This window comes from Saccostrea cucullata, unplaced genomic scaffold (genome assembly GCF_032062105.1).
Source record: "Saccostrea cucullata isolate Sc308-1 unplaced genomic scaffold, CSIRO_AGI_Scuc_v1 ctg12686, whole genome shotgun sequence".
Lineage (NCBI taxonomy): Eukaryota > Metazoa > Mollusca > Bivalvia > Ostreida > Ostreidae > Saccostrea > Saccostrea cuccullata.
The window spans coordinates 1,201-18,397 of NW_026924514.1; the positions used below are offsets into that span (position 1 = coordinate 1,201).

A 17,197-nucleotide genomic window follows, 5' to 3' on the forward strand; every position below is an offset into this window, starting at 1 on the left:
AACGAGAACCTTTTCTTTGAATGCATTCATTTATAATTTTATAGCTTTAAGAAAAAAAAAATACATAATTATATAATGAGATATGAATGACTTTATGCTATCAGTAAATCTGTCAATTAACAACTTAAAAATAGTATTTTATGATTCACATACCTAACTTCTGGAAAAAAATAATAGACTTAATGTATATTCTACAATTGTTCCAGCAATTTTTTTTTTATTTCTCTCTACAACTTTTTATCGCCTGTTTTCAGATGATGGTTCAGCTTTATTGATCTGAGTTAATGTACGAATGAGAAGGGGATTGATTTGTATTTTGGGGGAAAGCGGGATAACTCTATTAATATGTTTCGACTCCTTTCACCGGAAGTAGTGAGTCCTCAAGTTTAATAATTCTTTCATTGCCACATACGTGTCATCTTCTTCTTTCTTCTTCAGGTGGTATTCTATTATTTACAGTTAATTACGTCTTTTATTTGTTTGCTCTGCACCTATTTTGTATTGTTTTATAGACTTTGATATTGAATATGTTCGTTATCTCCATATCCTTCCCTACACTTTTATTTAAGGGACGAGATTGTTGTTTATGCTAGGCACATGTTGGACTTAGTATGAGAATTGTAAATATATGAATTAGTGTTAAAGACTTTAAATTAAGTAGGTAAACAGTAGCTTACATGTAGGTGAGCATCTTTTGTCATGCTTTATAGATGCATGTGTGTTTACATGTATATACTGTATTAACACGAATGTTTCTTTAGTTATAATGGGACAGAGAATAAAGTTTTAATTGATTGCATTAAGTGATTTTGAAAAAAAAAACATGTTGATTTTATTTAATAATTTACTGAGTAAGTTTGACCTAATTTGTGCATCTCAGCATGCCTTAAGCGTAATGGATACACTCATTTTTTTTTTTTTTACATGTGAGTTCGAGTCAAAATAGGAATACTATGTAATTCAATCTTTTTCAGTAAGATTGAACCTTTTTGTAAGAAAGAATAACTACAACATTGATAATGTTTGTTTATGCTCATTTATTATAATTTTGTTCTAAGGAAAAAATATATCTTAATTATAAATTTTGATTGCTTTGCGTCGCAAAAAGTCAATATGTCTTTTCTGATTAAAGTCTTTCCTAAAGAACTGAATGGATTACAGACATGTGGCAATGGGAGATTTTTAAACGTCTTCAGACATATAATCATGTCAACTTAACGATAAGCAAGACGTACTAAGGCCATGAATAAAACCTTATAAATCTCAAAGCTAAAATTGATGTCAGGAACAGAAGAACACAAAATTGCGTTATTTCCCTAATACATGAGATTGGTTTCAATTTTAATACGTTAGCGTAACAAAGTGCATCTATTTATAATAATTTATAATAATTCATGCAAAAAATGATTATATATTGTTGACTAACACATTTCTACATTCTTTAGAGTATTAAAGTCGAATATTTAGACTTGAATCCATTTAAATACAACAAAATCTAGGATAGGTAAATTTTCAGTATTTTACATTTCGGGGAATATACTCCGCTAGGCAATAGCGGAAAAGTAAACATGTTGACATATCATTTTTCTTGTATCTGTCAATTGCTGTGATGTATGTTTATGTTTTAAAAGCAGACTTTTAAAGATCGAGCCCATTTAGTGCCGAGTATAGAATTACCTTAAACACACAAAATTATTTCCTTAATACACGAGCTTGTTTTACTTATCAATTTACTACAACTAATAGACTTTAGATATGACATGACTATAATTCAGTAAAATAGAGCCATTCCATTGAACAAGGATAACAAATTGTAAATATTTATGCTCTTGAAAGAAAAATTTTTGGGAGGAGTGGGGCATTAAATATTCAGAAGATGATTTATAATTATAATTAAGCATAATTTTCAAAGATATTGTTTCATGACTGCAACGATATATGCTCAGTTTCTTTACTGACAAAATCAGGTACAGTTATGAGTTTATAGTTTTCGCAAAAGAAGAAAAACGCGATTTTTTTTTATTTTTATACCTCCAGGATTGAAACTGTACCTCTTTTTTTTTTTTATTTTTTTCGTTCACGAGCTTGTTTTACTTATCAATTGACTAGAAGTAATAGACTTCATATAGGACATGAGTAGAATTAAGTACAATAGGACCATCTCATTGAACGCGGGTAACAGTTTGTAAATATTTACGCTCTTTAAATAAAAATCCTTGGGAGGAGGGGGCATTAAATATTGATAAGATGATTTATAATTAAGTATATTTTTGAAAGATAAAAAAAAAAATAAACGCGAATATTTTTATTTTTATACCGCCCGCATAAAAACTGTACCTTTTTTTTCTTCTCAATTCTCTTATCAATTTTGTCTATGATACTTTATAATTTAAAAGCCTTGAAACATGAATCTACTTCTAACTACAGAAACCGTAGCATTATTTTTTAAATTTTATTGATGAAAACGCAACCGATTTCCTAAAGTAAGTATTGAGTAGTTAACGACGTCTTCTGCCAACTTTGGGGATATGTTTATCTTCATTTCAGCATTAAACGATCAATTACCTTTCATTCCCAAATGTAAGATATATTCTTTTTTCAACCTGTATATTGTATCGGCCTCCAACCCCTTTATAGGCTTGTCTTGTGACCCCCTCACCCGAAAAAATGCTTTTATCAATAAAAACGATTTAATAAGGTTTAATGGACGACTATAAAGGTCAGAGGGTAGATATAACATACAGGTTGTTAAAGAGTATTTCTCAAATTAGGAAGGGACAGGTGGTTTACAAAATAATGCAGGAAAGTAGAAATTTTTTTTATCCTGCAACTACCCCTTGCACTGACCTAACAAAGCTAACCTAATAAACCAAAGCTTTATCCGGTCACTGCCTAATATAGCATCGCGCATGTTTTCCGACGTTCTAAAAGCATTGTTACCTCACATTTATTGCAATGTTTACGCCATGGCTTCGTAGTTTCAACTGCAGAGATGTGCCTAAATCAGTTGGAATTAACTTGTTTTGGACGCTCAAATGTAAAATTTTTTTGCAGGATAAACAAAATACATGATAACTGTCTTGAAATATGAGCGATATTTGGGATAAGGGTCGAAAACGCAAGCCTCGCCCTCTATCACGTTTTCTTACCTTCGCCCAAATATCGCTTAAATTTCAAGACAATAACCATGCATTTTTTATATCCCTATCCATGCGCAAAATTCAGCTCCGTAAAATGAACAACATTTGCTTCAAGGGATCTGTAGCATTTTTGTCTAAAAGACTCAAATATATTTCAGTGTGACGTTAAGGTTTCTAAAGGTGGCTTATAAAACTTCAAACTGCTCAAGAAGAGCGGGAAATTTGATTTTCGCTGATGACGTTACTCTGTCAAGGCCTTCAACGTTAATGTCATAAAAAGTCATCATATAATACTTTGTTTTCCCATTCATTGGTTTGGCATTACATGCAGCCTTTTTCACACAGTGTATATATGAAATACACGAAAAAGTAACGAGTAATATTGGTGTTTGAAAATAAAATTTACGTAATTATCATCTCTACGTCATTTATAAACTGTAACAGAATGAAATTCTAATTATCAACACACATGTACGGAGATGACAGACTGATGGATACTACTTCTACCCAGTTATGTGACCTTTCACGGGGATCAGTTGAAATTCAAGGAATGTATTAAAAAAAACATTGTCTTTGTTGTTCACATACTTTGTATCATTAGACTATTAATTATAAAACGACAATTGATAAAATAAAAACAAAACTTTTATTATGTAACAATAGTTAATGCGATTTTCTTTTTTTTTTTTTAGTAATGAATATTACATGTACAACACGATCTTAAACATAATACATATTAAGACTTTTCAATAGATTCATTACACATAATAACATTATATCTATATGTTTGTTACAATGTATATATTATAGAAACCACCCTTATGTCTAAAAATAAAGTTTTCATGATCTATAATAAAAGTATGTAACTTTTCATATTATGCGTGAACAAGTATGGATATAAAGGTGTAAAAAGTCAGTGAGGTTTAATCATCATGAGAGTTTCTTTTATCTGTTTACCATTAGTCACTGTAGGATACCATGGGAAGGTCCAGGACTCCGGGGACCAGGGACCGTTAAGGAAGGCAAGATGACAGCTGTTAAACCACCAGCCTCCTCTAATATTACTGAGAGCAGCACAGTTTCTAGGAAACCCGTCGTTATCTCTGTCCGGGGTGGAGAAGTACATCCCAGACAGATCGTAGTTATAAGGAGAACCAGTGTGTAACATAGAGTCCCCTGTAAAATTATCAGAGAAAAATATAACATGAACACCTATTTCAGATTTGATCATTATCATTTACTTAAACTTTAAAGCTTAAAGTATCTATAGTATTCAACAATAAAACCTTTTTTTGAATTACTTTATATTGCATTGCTTTCAATTACAATAGATGAACACAGTTTTCATTTAATATTTAATATTTAACGTTGTTTTTCAGTTGTCATTTGATTTCTATTTTTACTGTATACGAACATGTTGATGAGTCTCAACAGAAAATATTTACATTTGCAAATGTTTTCCTTTATATAACACTACTAAAGGCAAGCGTTTTTATAACTGTGTAAATACAGGTATGGGGTCAAGAGGTCATAGATGTGCGTTTGGATAAACGTTCGACGTAATTTCTCTGTGACGTCATAAAGGGTCGACGCGCGTTTAGTGGATTACATACATGTCGTTGGGTTCGAAAATTTAAGGCATTTCACACGTTAAAAGTAACAATCAGGCAAATATAAAGTATGAATAAGTCACAAATGTAAATATAAGTAATAAGGTATCATTTTCTTACTTCACGGCTCTAACCTCCGCGCCACGCGGATGACATCAACAAAATTGATTATTATTTTATTCATTTGAAGCCTTTTTTAACCTTGAAATGGGTAAGCCTATATACGTTCATATAAAGAAGGAATATTCTAAACAATAATTTCATGAACCAGTAAATTGACATAATATTAGAAAATAACTGTTTTGATTTTTTTCTTTTTTTTGGGGGGGGGGGGGGTCACCTCTTTAAGTTAACAGTACACGAAATAATAGCTTTTCTTCCATTTTATCAACACATTAATCATTAGAATTCTTCAAATTTGTGCGACTACACGTAGATACAATTTGTGTAGTTAACTTCTCTCTTTAGTGTTGTATACCTTTTGTTAAGTCTACTATGTTTATCTTCAACACAAAAGCGGGTTAATTACAACACGTCATTGTTATCGACTGTAATTAATTACATTTCCAATGCAAGTTTTGTTTTTATATTCAATAATCGTTCTACACTTTAATTGATTTCTCTGTATTAGTTATGTATCTAACAACATTACGTACAAGTACGCATGTAGTGTTTATGACGTGAACATGTTCAATCTTTTAGCTATTTATTACTGATTGGCTCATATAGTAGGGGCTCTTGATTTTCAATACTAGTATACAAGGAAAATTTGACTTTCAAAATATTGATATCCACGCATCCCTCTCCATTAATTACCTAACTCTAGGGTTGATTCTCACAGAAAGAATTGGTATTTGTCTATCTGTCACAAGAAATTAAAATCTTTCTCCCTCTATCTCCTTAATATAGGTCGTCATTCGTACATTCTTTTTTTCCGTTTACCTACCCAGGGTCCCGGTTGCTGGTCCGCCAAGAAAAAGTTGGTAGCTGTTGGTTTCGTCAGCAACAGAGAACTGGTTGTATAATTCATAGAGCTTTGTCCCATTGGTCAGTGTGATAGATACGTAGAGGGAGGAGTTCCTTCTCTTGGTAAGTTGATGTATGACGTCATTTCCTTAAAAATTTTATCGTCGTGTAATATATAAAGAATTCATAAAGCAAAACATATTTATTTCAAGTTGTCATATAATTCAACATATGATTATAAAAGTATACAGAAATTTCTAATTGTGTAGTGCATGCAGCAATGAACATACATGTTTTGAAATCAAAGTAGGGAAATCGTTATATATTGTATTTTACATAAATTGTTATAAACTTCATTTAAACTGCTAAAAAATTAAATGCTAATTTAAACTGTTAATAATCAGAAGAACTATCATCCCCTAAAACAACATAAAATATTACAGAGTTATAAATGGGTACAATGTAAATTGCAAATTAATGGTTCCCCGAGGGAGGGGAATATTTCTGCATCTGGAACCCTTACCCTTTGGGAGCTATAAATTTGCTATGTCCTCTGTAGTCATTCCATAACTGTTTATATGTTACCTATCCAGTAGGATCCGTTAGGATTCCCGAATCCCGTTTTGTAGTCTGTCCAGTTTCTGTCGAATGACACTGAACCACTCACACGTCTCTGGATAGCCTAAGGATTTATGAAGTATAGGAGGTTATTTTTATTTATTTATTTATTTTTTGATAGTTTATTTTTACTTTCACACAAATTATACAAATACAAAACAGACGTATCTGTAAATAAATATACAAGACAGTTTGAAATAAAGCAAAAACAAAAAAAGAGGTAATAAAAACTAGTGTAAAAGTTTATGTAGAGAGAAAGAGAGGGAGAGGAAGAGGGAGAGAGAGCGAGAAAGTGAGAGAGAGGGAAAGATGTGGGGCAAAAACTTTCTTGAATAAGTAACGGTAAAATATTTTTAAAAGTATTTCAACTATTCACCGCCAATGTCTATCAAATTTATCATAAACTTTAAACTTGCGTACTATATTAATCCAAACAACTATTTAAAGTAGAAAAAATCTTTATCAAATTTATGATATTATATTTTTGTTCTACAGTGTAATTAAAAAATATTTATTTCGGAATTTCATTATCTTCCTGTAAAATAAACTAGAACAACCATTTAATGTTCCTTCTGCGAAAAGATTTCATATCAGCGTTAAAATCAAAGATTAATGAATTGTTAAAGAAGGAGTAGCTATAATTGATGGTGGAGAGAGAGAGAGAGAGAGAGAGAGAGAGAGAGAGAGAGAGAGAGAGAGAGAGAGAGAGACAGAGATCTTACTGTCCACCCTCCACCTTCTGTCATCATGTCACAGAAGACGCTGACCTTGCTGTTATTACCAAATGGATAGATCTCATACACACCAGATTCTGTATTACCATAGATATAGAGGTTCTTGCAATCTTTATATTTGTTTAGCTCTGAAAGAAAAAAGAAAACAGAATATATGACCACCTTCCTCTCTATGTCTCTATATCACAGTACACGTGCACCTGACTCTTATTACCGAGGAGATCTTTGAGATAAACGCTAGAGTCATTGTGACTGTTTAAATAGTAATTGCAACAATCTGTATAATGTTTTAAACCTGAATGTAAGAGAAATACATTTATTAATTTGTAATTATCATATCTATGAACATCCAGACAAAATTCAGAGAGAGAGAGAGAGAGAGAGAGAGAGAGAGAGAGAGAGAGAGAGAGAGAGAGAGAGAGAGAGAGAGAGAGAGAGAGAGAGAGGAAGTTACCTTTCCTGACAATTCTAGCATTTTCATGGGTCTTGGTGACATCTTCTTCAAGTTTCTTCACCATACGCCTGAGGGAATCAACCATTTCTTGGATCCTCCCCTGCTGGATCACAAGATCTCGAATCTGCATCATTGTCTCTCCATTACTGGCACAACGATCTTTCGAATAAATGTACTGGGAACTTGTACATACGATGCCGGACAAAAGGAGCGCTGCCCACACGATTGCCATGGTTTAACTTCTTTGATCTTTTCTTAACGAAAGCGTTTCTGGAATAAAGTGTTTCTTGAAAATATCCACAGCTTTATATATAGCCCTAAACACGGAAGATCAAAATTCAACCAATAATATAAGTCATTGCCTTTAACCCCTTCACGTCACTTAAATGATGAGCTTAAATTTTTATATTCATGGAATTATTGTCAAAGTCAGATAAGCTTATTAAGCATGGATCACAGTCGTAATATCAGAGAGGAGGCTAACCTTTACTCCACCTATTGTTTTTTTTTTTAATTATTATTAGCTTTTCATAAGTGCACACAATTGATAATAAACAAATAAATACAGTTCACATTGGATATCTTACTACCTTTTGTTCTTGTTACAAAACTGCACAATTTTAAATGATCGCTTAAAAAGACAACCTCGTGAAAAAAGCTTTAAAGAAAAAAAATCCAGTTAATCATAATACTAAGGTTATTCACAAATGTTTTTTTATCTGGTTTTTGTGTATGTTTATTTAGTTAAAGTGAGTCCTTTGCCTCTTTCAAAATAGTAAGAATATTATATACTTTTAAGGGATATGGAGATAACTAACAGTAATATCGAAGTCCATAAAACCATACAAAATAAGAACAGAACAAACACGGACCTCCGAAACACCAGAGGTGGAATCGGGTGCCATGGAATGGAACTGGAACACATTTTCAGGGAATGCAAATGTCTTATTTTAGTCCAGCCTCAAAGAGTTTTTTTTCAAATTTGCCTCTGATAAGTAAGGAATTATTAGCCCTCCCCCTTCCCCCTTGATTAAAGAATAGATTTGAATTTTTAGAAGTCTCTATTTTTGAAAGCTTCATATTTATATACCCGCCGAAATATGGCTGAAATATTGCCGACTTGGCGTTAAACAATATAAAATCAATCAATCAATCATATTTATAGTCCAGATTTATAACCTTTTCATATCTATAGTCCAGATGTATCACCTTTTCTCTGTTTTATGTATTTTACTATTTTATAGAAATGTTGAAATGTTAAACCTTAAGTGTAAAAGATTCATATATAAGATCTAATGCAATTTTTTCATTTAGAAAAAGAAAATAAAACAAAACTCATTAGCGATGTCTGCATTTCTTGACAGCTTTCCATCCTGACATTAGAAAAAAAAATCAACAAGAAGTCGATCAAAACTTACATCAAGAAAAAAAATCCCTGATAGAAGGATAAATATTTTTGATGTTTGTTTTCATATTTAACTAAATATAAAATCAATAAAAAACAAATTGTTGTATTTAACGTAGAACCTACGTCGTATGACATCACAACTAGTGAATGTGTTTAGCCTGTGCTAGATCAATTATGACGTCATAATTGATTCAATGTCACTTTTTCCCGTACTTTGCACCTTCAATAGAAATGGTAGAAAATATGTTCACAGAATTCAATTTAAAATTATGCCAAAAAAATCTTAATTCACTTGTTTTCTGGTTATAATGCTTAATGAAATATGTTTCTTGAATGAGAGAAACCTGTAGGCACCTTTCAATTAATAGATCTTGACCTTTATTAAGTTAACAAATCAAAGGCCATTTTGTGTAATGAAATAACAATGTATTCAACTTACTGTAATAATGTAAATGGTATGTACATGTAACTATTTTGAAGGAATGCAAAAATTCTATAAAAAAAAATCTTCAGTTGCCAACTAAATAGTTGAAATATGTTGATGAAATGTGTCTAAGTCTAAGATGTACGTATTGTAGATCGTGTGTACATTTTTTAGATACATCTAATATATGTTACTTATTCATATTCTTGGAGTTTGATTACAATTGATTACAAATTTACAGTTTTTCTATTATATATGATCTTTTTAAATTAAATGTACAATTTTTGATAAACATTTTTAATCTGAAAGTAACCCCAAACAGTTATATAATAATTAAATCCCGTGTAAGTGCAAAAAAGGTCAAGAATATTAGGATCGGTAAATTACCTATCTCTCATTAGTTAGAGGGGAAAGGTTTATATTTTAATCACTTTTTGTAATCATTTGGGTATGTTCTTTATCATATTAAAAATTAAAAACATTGTGACAAAGACTTCTGAAAAATATTTACAAATGTAGGGTGGAAAATTGACTGAAAATAAATAGAGTTCAGTTGCCTATAGTTTTTAAAAAGTTGACTTATCTTTTATGTCAATTGAATAAAAAGAATTTATTCTCGGGAAATATTGTTTGATACTGTTCAATTAATAAACAATAAAAACAATGATGTTTAAAGAAGTAATTTTTTTGATTTTTTGTCTTCTTTGCATGACAAGTACCCCTGAAAATGACTGAAATTGTGAAGTCGTAATATGTATTTATCATTCCATGTTTAAATGCCTGCACTACATTTAATAACAAGGAAACATGTCATGTTCTTTTGACTGATTGATAAGCGGGTGCTAATTTATCATTATGAAAAGTTTGAAAATCTTGTGACAAAGACTTCTCCGACATAGGTTCTACCTTAAAAATATTATAAAGACAACAAATTGTTTGTGATTAATCAAATAAAGTCCATTTTTCATTTAAATGTCAACCATTGCCAACATTGGTTTTGAATAATTGTTATGATAAGCTTTTGATATTACGTACCACCTTCACATGCATTACTAGCAAGTAACCGTCAGCATCCTGAAGTGTTGTTGTAATATAGAAGAAGAAGATTACCAATTGATTTAGAGAGAAAATATGGTGGAGGAGGTTGTTACAAGAAATATAATACATATTGCATATAAACTATATTTAATGTGCCATTGGCAAAGATAGAATATAAAAATATCAAACAAAAAATAAAAATACTGGAAAATGTCATTGAAAAAAAAATTCAAGACTTCTTTCAAGCACGCTTGATTATTTCAAGAAAAAGTTGGTTCAAAGTATCTTTTGAAGAAAAAAAATGGAAATAAATAAAGTGGGGGTGGATATTTGGTTGGTTGTATGCATTGCAACAAAAACTGTAGAAGTGAGTCCTATTGGTCTCTCAGTTGAAGTTCCTATACACGTAAGAAAACACTTATAATGACAGTAGGAACAGGGTCAGAGTGATACAGTCTTAGCATAGTGGTATCATCATGGTAACAGTAACATGATACAAGTGATACAGCCCTAGTCTAATGGAATCATAATGGTAGGAGTAACATGATACCAGTGATACAGCCCTAGCATAGTGGAATCATAATGGTAGGAGTAACATGATACCAGTGATACAGCCCTAGCATAGTGGAATCATAATGGTAGGAGTAACATGATACCAGTGATACAGCCCTAGCATAGTGGAATCATAATGGTAGGAGTAACATGGTACCAGTGCACATTTGCGAGATGCACTCACGGTTTACTTTAACGTTTAAACCTGTACATTGTATGGAAGAACATTATTAATTATAGATAGGAAGTGCATTTTTGATTATAGATAAGAAAATCGTTTTACAGTGCTGCTATCCCACAAGTTGACATGGGATGGGATTGGATAGGATTCAGGATTGAGGATTCACGATAGAAACATATACCCAGATAGCAAGACTATGTTGGGCCAACATTGGCAAAAGGTTGTATGGTTGGCGTTGGGGAAACAACGTTGGGCCAACGTTGGACCAATGTCACCATGCCAACCTTCTCGACCATGACAGAATTCCTATGTTGGCCCAATTGGTCCAACGTTAGCAACTTCCATTCACTTTACTTCCCAAGGAAGAAGGGATGTTGATGTTGGCCCAACGTTGGCCCACTGTTTATAATACACTCTTAAAGAAAGTGTCTTTTAAAGTTGGTAGTAGTATGTTGGCCCAACGTTGGCCCGATGTTTGAAATACACCCTTAAAGAAAGTGTCTTTTAAAGTTGGTAGTAGTATGTTGGCCCAACGTTGGCCTGATATTTGTAATACACCCTTAAAGAAAGTGTCTTTAAAGTTGGTAGTAGTATGTTGGCCCAACGTTGGCCCGATGTTTGTAATACACCCTTAAAGAAAGTGTCTTTTAAAGTTGGTAGTAGTATGTTGGCCCAATGTTTGTAATACACCCTTAAAGAAAGTGTCTTTTAAAGTTGGTAGTAGTATGTTGGCCCAACGTTGGCCTGATATTTGTAATACACCCTTAAAGAAAGTGTCTTTTAAAGTTGGTAGTAGTATGTTGGCCCAACGTTGGCCCGATGTTTGTAATACACCCTTAAAGAAAGTGTCTTTTAAAGTTGGTAGTAGTATGTTGGCCCAACGTTGGCCCAATGTTTGTAATACACCCTTAAAGAAAGTGTCTTTAAAGTTGGTAGTAGTATGTTGGCCCAACGTTGGCCCAATGTTTGTTATACACCCATAAAGAATGCGTTTGGCCTAACGTTGACCAAATGTTTGTAAAACATCCTTAATAAAGTGTTTTATAAAATTGGTAGTAGTATGTTGGCCCAACGTTGGCCCAATGTTTGTCATACACCCTTAAAGAAAGTGTCTTATCAAATGGGTAGTAGTACATGTATATTGGCCCAATGTTTGTAATACACCCTCCTCAAAAAATGTTTATCAATTTGGTAGTACATTGTAGTATGTTGGCCCGATGTTAGCACTAGTGTTCTTTTGTTTAGGTGTTTTAAAGATGGGATATTTATATTGGGCCAACGCTGGCCCAATTATTATACTGCCAACTAAAGATGGTGTCAATTTTAGCTGCTGAGCTGACATTCTATGTCCATGCTTTTAATTGGATGACCGTTTTTGTATAGATCTGATATATTCAACATTTTAAATTTTAACTTAAGTGATCACAGCACCAAAGAGTGTTTTATTATATTTTTTGAATTGTGCACATGCATGATTATTTATTTGAAATAAAACCTTTGAAATTATGATTTTTTTTTCATGAGCGTTGTATTCATGAGAATTTAGAGAAGACTGAATACGTTCTCAGGAACAGGATGTGAATGAAGCCCACATATACATAAATCAAAATGACACATCTTTATAATTAAATTGAAACAAAAGTTAGGCGTTCGCTATCACGTGACCAAACTTTGGAGTGAGCTGTCAGATCCAATTGCTCACAGGTGGTGATAATGAAGGGCAAGCAAGAAGTGAAATTTAAATTTGTGGATTATACACTTGCTATACAGCTGCATTTAGAAGCGATGTAAGTATATTTATTCTTATTTATTCAGGTTAACTGTTAAAATTGATTCGGAATTCATTCTTGTCATGTTTTTGCAAGTAAGTTAAGGTTAAATAACATCTTTTAAGTTGTTTCCATCTATCTAATTCTTAAATGTTTATTACAGACACGATTGTAACAAAGAAATTCAGTCAGAGACTGCAAGGAAAACAAATGTTGTGGCGGTACATGTAAATAACAATGAAATCGAAGACCATGCATAAAGAAGTGTATAAAGTATGAGTCCGTATGACAAAGATCAAGATGAAGAAAACGGGATGGGACGAAGGGACGGAGAAAGAGCGGGAATACAACAAAAGGACTATAATAAAGCAAGTGAGCCCTGATTAAGAACTTTTAATTGATAATTTTTCATAATTTACCTCTATTGTCTATTTTAAAATTTATTTTGTAAATTATGATTGAATTGATGTATATAAAATATTATCACAGTGAATCATTAATAATGTTTTCATTGAACATGTCCATACATGCATGATGAATGCAGATTGAATTGTGTATTAATTATTTTAAACAGTCATAAAAAAGGTTTATGTAAAGAATCACTTAACCAATTGCAAATGTTTCTTTGTAATAACTACGTTGGCCCAACAAATTACCATCTGACATTGTAAAAAAAGGTCAACATTGGGCCAACCTAACCAACCAGTTGTTAAGGTTGGCTGTAAGTTGGCATACACTAAAAACTACATTGGCCCAACAATATGCCATCTGACATTTCAACATAGGGCCAACGTTGGGCCAACCTAACCAAACAGTTGTCAAGGTTGGCTGTTAGTTGGCATACACTTATAACTACGTTGGCCCAACAATATGCCATCTGACATTTCAACAAAGGGCCAACGTTGGGCCAACCTAACCAACCAGTTATTAAGGTTGGCTGTTAGTTGTCATACAATTATACCTACGTTGGCCCAACAATATGCCAACATGTTGGACCAACAATGGGCCGATGAGCAAAATTACCGTGGGCCAACGTAAGGTTACCAACAGTGGGCCAACGTTGGAAAAAAAATTGGGCCAACGTTGGCCCAACTATGTCTTGCTATCTGGGTAGAAGTTAATCCAATCCTATCCTATCCTATCCTACCCTGTATCCTACAGCCAATCAGATTCGAGCAAAGGTTTATTCATATTTCAGAATAAATTACAAAAACGAAATACGATATAAAATGTTTACAAAAGAAATATTTATAAAATTTCAATAGAAAATAAAACATTTTTTTCTCAAAACACAGATTTACATTATAAACTTCGAGTAACACGGCGTACGATCTAACCGTGAACGATCACCGGAAGATTTGGGAATGTAAACAACGAAGAGTACAGACATCGAAAGACCGTATTTCTTCAGCTTGTTTGGATGATTTAACCGATTCTTACTTGTGTAAAAGTGATTTAACATGTTTTCTGTTAAATATGCTCTGTTTGTTTGGATAATTCCACAGGAACCGTCAACAGCGGACTTGAATAGATGATGTGCGAGTTCATGTAAGTATACTACACACTTTTTTTTCTATCGTACTCTAAAGTACTCTATCGTACTCTAGCGTACTCTGTTTAGTAGTACCCCACTGTACACTGTACATGTTTGCATTTTTGATACTTATTTATCCCTCAAAACAATGTTCTCGTGTCTTAAAATATAAACATTTTATTCTATTTAATATAAACAAAAATTAGGTGCGGAAAAAAGAAGTAGTGTAGACAGAAGGGGGGATAAAATATTTACAAATACCCCCGTTAATCTGTCATATGATTCAATTAGCTATCAATGTGCTCCCCTAAGACTAGAACAGTCATATGTATTATGCCTTAATCAGTTTATTAATGTTATTATTTCCTTGATTCTTTCAATTCAGTGTAACTTATAATAAATTAATGTAGAATCATCATGATCATTTCTAATGCTACTGCTGAAATGTTTAATAAGCTCACTCAGCAGTGCACTTACATATTGTACATGTATGTATGATGTATTGTGAGTTATGAAACATAAGTTAATCTTTTAATATTCATCATTACAGTGACGGATTTGCCTGCACTCATGCGTCATCATGCGACATCACAGTATAAAGGATTTTAATCTAAATAGTATGTATGATTTTATATTTTATCATGTATTTTTAAATGGTCATTCAACTATATAAACATCATTATCTGCTTTGAGATGACATGTCTGCAGTTTCTCGGAACAAGTGATTTTCTTCTTTCAAAAATTATGAGAGTTAAACTGAAAGAAATGTTGAATTTTTCTGGTCATCATGTTGCTGTTACATAGATATTTTCTTCTTCTTTTACATGTTCAAATTTCAAGACCAAAAAAAAAAAAAAGAAAACCAAGAAAAAACATTAAATAGATAAATACAAAGAGAAAATAGAGAAAAGTCACTAAAACAAATGTATTCATACTTGTTAGCAAGTTGACAAGATAAAATAATTGATAATGTACAACACTGTACAAGTAAATTATCTTAAATAAGATTTTTTTCTTAATTTTATATGACTGAGGTTGCAGTATAAGATTTTAATTTTCATGATTTCTAAATGCATTATTTTTTTTGAGAGAGAAAAAGGTGAAATTAAATCCAATTGTACATAAAATGTGAAAGATAATCACAATCAAAAACATTTTAAATGTGTATGAAATGAGTATGACAAAATTTACAATCTACATGCCTATAATTATGTGATTTTTTTTTCAGGAAACCCTGCAGATTTGCAGCTGTGCAGAATGCAGTTCATGCCATATGCTATTAGAGTAAATGATGAAAGATGTTCAAACCAGTGTCAAAGATTCCTAAGACTGAAATCATGGTGTTTTTATTAAGGAGATCAGTGTATGTTTTCTGTGCATTGTTGACATTTGTGGAACTGTTCAGTTTATGACCATCTCTCTGACAATAACTCTGACATTTGAATTTCAATTTGAGCGTTGAATAAGAAAGTCAAATTAAATGCATGTAAAACATTATACTACGGTAAGAAAAACATTGATAAACTTAAATTTAAACAAAGTTCATGTACATGTATCTGTGATCTTTGAATTAAAATTCATAAATGCTGTACATGGATACTTTTAATGACTTTGTCTCATGGTAATGGAATATTCAATTGTTAAACATTGTTGAGGAATCACCTTGAATAAAAATATTGTGTACTTGATAAAGTTTTTTTTTCTCATTTAAACACTGATAATTTTAAGATCAAGTGTCAAGGTCAAATAAAAGGTTTACTCAAGAATGTGTTAAACATACTGTGAATTCTTATGCATGTTTATAAGATTTAAGGAACATGTGTGGAACATTTTAATATTTTTCAATCAGACACTGATTAAGATTCAAGATCCAATGCCAAGGTCAAATACAAACTTGCTTTACTCAAGAATGAGTTATAAATACTGTAATTACTGTGAATTCTGAATTTCTCTTGCATGTTTTATAAGATCTTAGGAACATGTGTGACCTCACTACAATATCTATTAATATTATACTTTTATGTAAATTACTTGAATCTGATTCATTGAGAAACATTTGATAAAAAGCACTACTACCTGCTGAATAATGAAGCCATGCCCTCCTGCGTAGCAACAGTCAACATTGCTTGACGATGGGTGGTATTACAAAAAATAGTGACTGCGCGGAATTTATGCGCGCACGGTTCACTGTAATATGTATTTGTATAAAACATTCAGTATAATATAATAAATATTGCATGTAGTTGAGTGTAACATTAAAAATTTTCACCCCTCGAAAACCATTGTCAACCTCAGCTGCGCCTCGATTGATAATGGTTTTCTTGGGGTGAAAATTTTCAATGTAACACTCAACTACACGCAATATTTATATACTTTCAATCTGTCAACCAATATCAAATTTAGAAAATATATTCTATTAAACATAAATTATTAAATTTTCACACATAAAACAAAATTGGAAATTGAAATACATTTGTACTGCTCTGAGCTGACCATAAACTGAGAAGAAACTGAAGTTAAATGAAAAAAAAAACATTTTGATCATCTTGAATTTCATTTAGCAACTATATATTTTGCATGTTTGAAAAATATCACATACGATGAATGATGAACTAAAATTTAAAAAAAGAATAAATTATGAATTTAAATAAAAAAATCATACATTTAATATTTGATATAATAAGATAATTTCAAATTTAAAATGTTTAATATGTGAAAGTCAAAATATTCTAGATCTACATTTTGACTTTGTCTGTTTGGTTTATGGTC

General features: G+C 31.8%; 1 protein-coding gene and 2 long non-coding RNA genes across 3 annotated transcripts; 2 read left to right on the forward strand and 1 right to left on the reverse strand.

Moving 5' to 3' along the window:
• Positions 1–3,256: 3,256 nt before the first annotated feature.
• LOC134266617 (microfibril-associated glycoprotein 4-like) lies at positions 3,257–7,845 on the reverse strand. The gene is made up of 5 exons (XM_062748836.1): positions 7,523–7,845; positions 7,057–7,196; positions 6,302–6,398; positions 5,697–5,864; positions 3,257–4,316 (listed from the first exon to the last, which is right to left on the reverse strand). Exons 1-5 carry the CDS (start codon positions 7,752–7,754, stop codon positions 4,054–4,056), a joined length of 900 nt encoding a protein of 299 aa, XP_062604820.1. The 5' UTR covers positions 7,755–7,845; the 3' UTR covers positions 3,257–4,053.
• Positions 7,846–12,776: 4,931 nt separating this feature from the next.
• On the forward strand, positions 12,777–13,387 carry LOC134266615 (uncharacterized). Its single transcript, XR_009992007.1, has 2 exons — positions 12,777–12,912; positions 13,058–13,387. It is a non-coding gene; the product is annotated as an uncharacterized LOC134266615 (long non-coding RNA).
• A 676-nt stretch (positions 13,388–14,063) lies between these two features.
• LOC134266616 (uncharacterized) lies at positions 14,064–16,120 on the forward strand. The gene is made up of 3 exons (XR_009992008.1): positions 14,064–14,442; positions 14,979–15,045; positions 15,657–16,120. It is a non-coding gene; the product is annotated as an uncharacterized LOC134266616 (long non-coding RNA).
• The last annotated feature ends 1,077 nt before the right edge of the window (positions 16,121–17,197 follow it).

Bases quoted from the DNA above. Each gene is read 5' to 3' on its own strand.
- LOC134266617 (XM_062748836.1), bottom strand. From the start codon at position 7,754: ATGGCAATCGTGTGGGCAGCGCTCCTTTTGTCCGGCATCGTATGTACA. The intron at 5,865-6,301 runs GTAACATATAAA...AAAATTTTTAAG, and splicing joins TAACGGATCCTACTGGATAG to GAAATGACGTCATACATCAA. The intron at 4,317-5,696 runs GTAGGTAAACGG...ATAATTTTACAG, and splicing joins ACCAGCAACCGGGACCCTGG to GGGACTCTATGTTACACACT.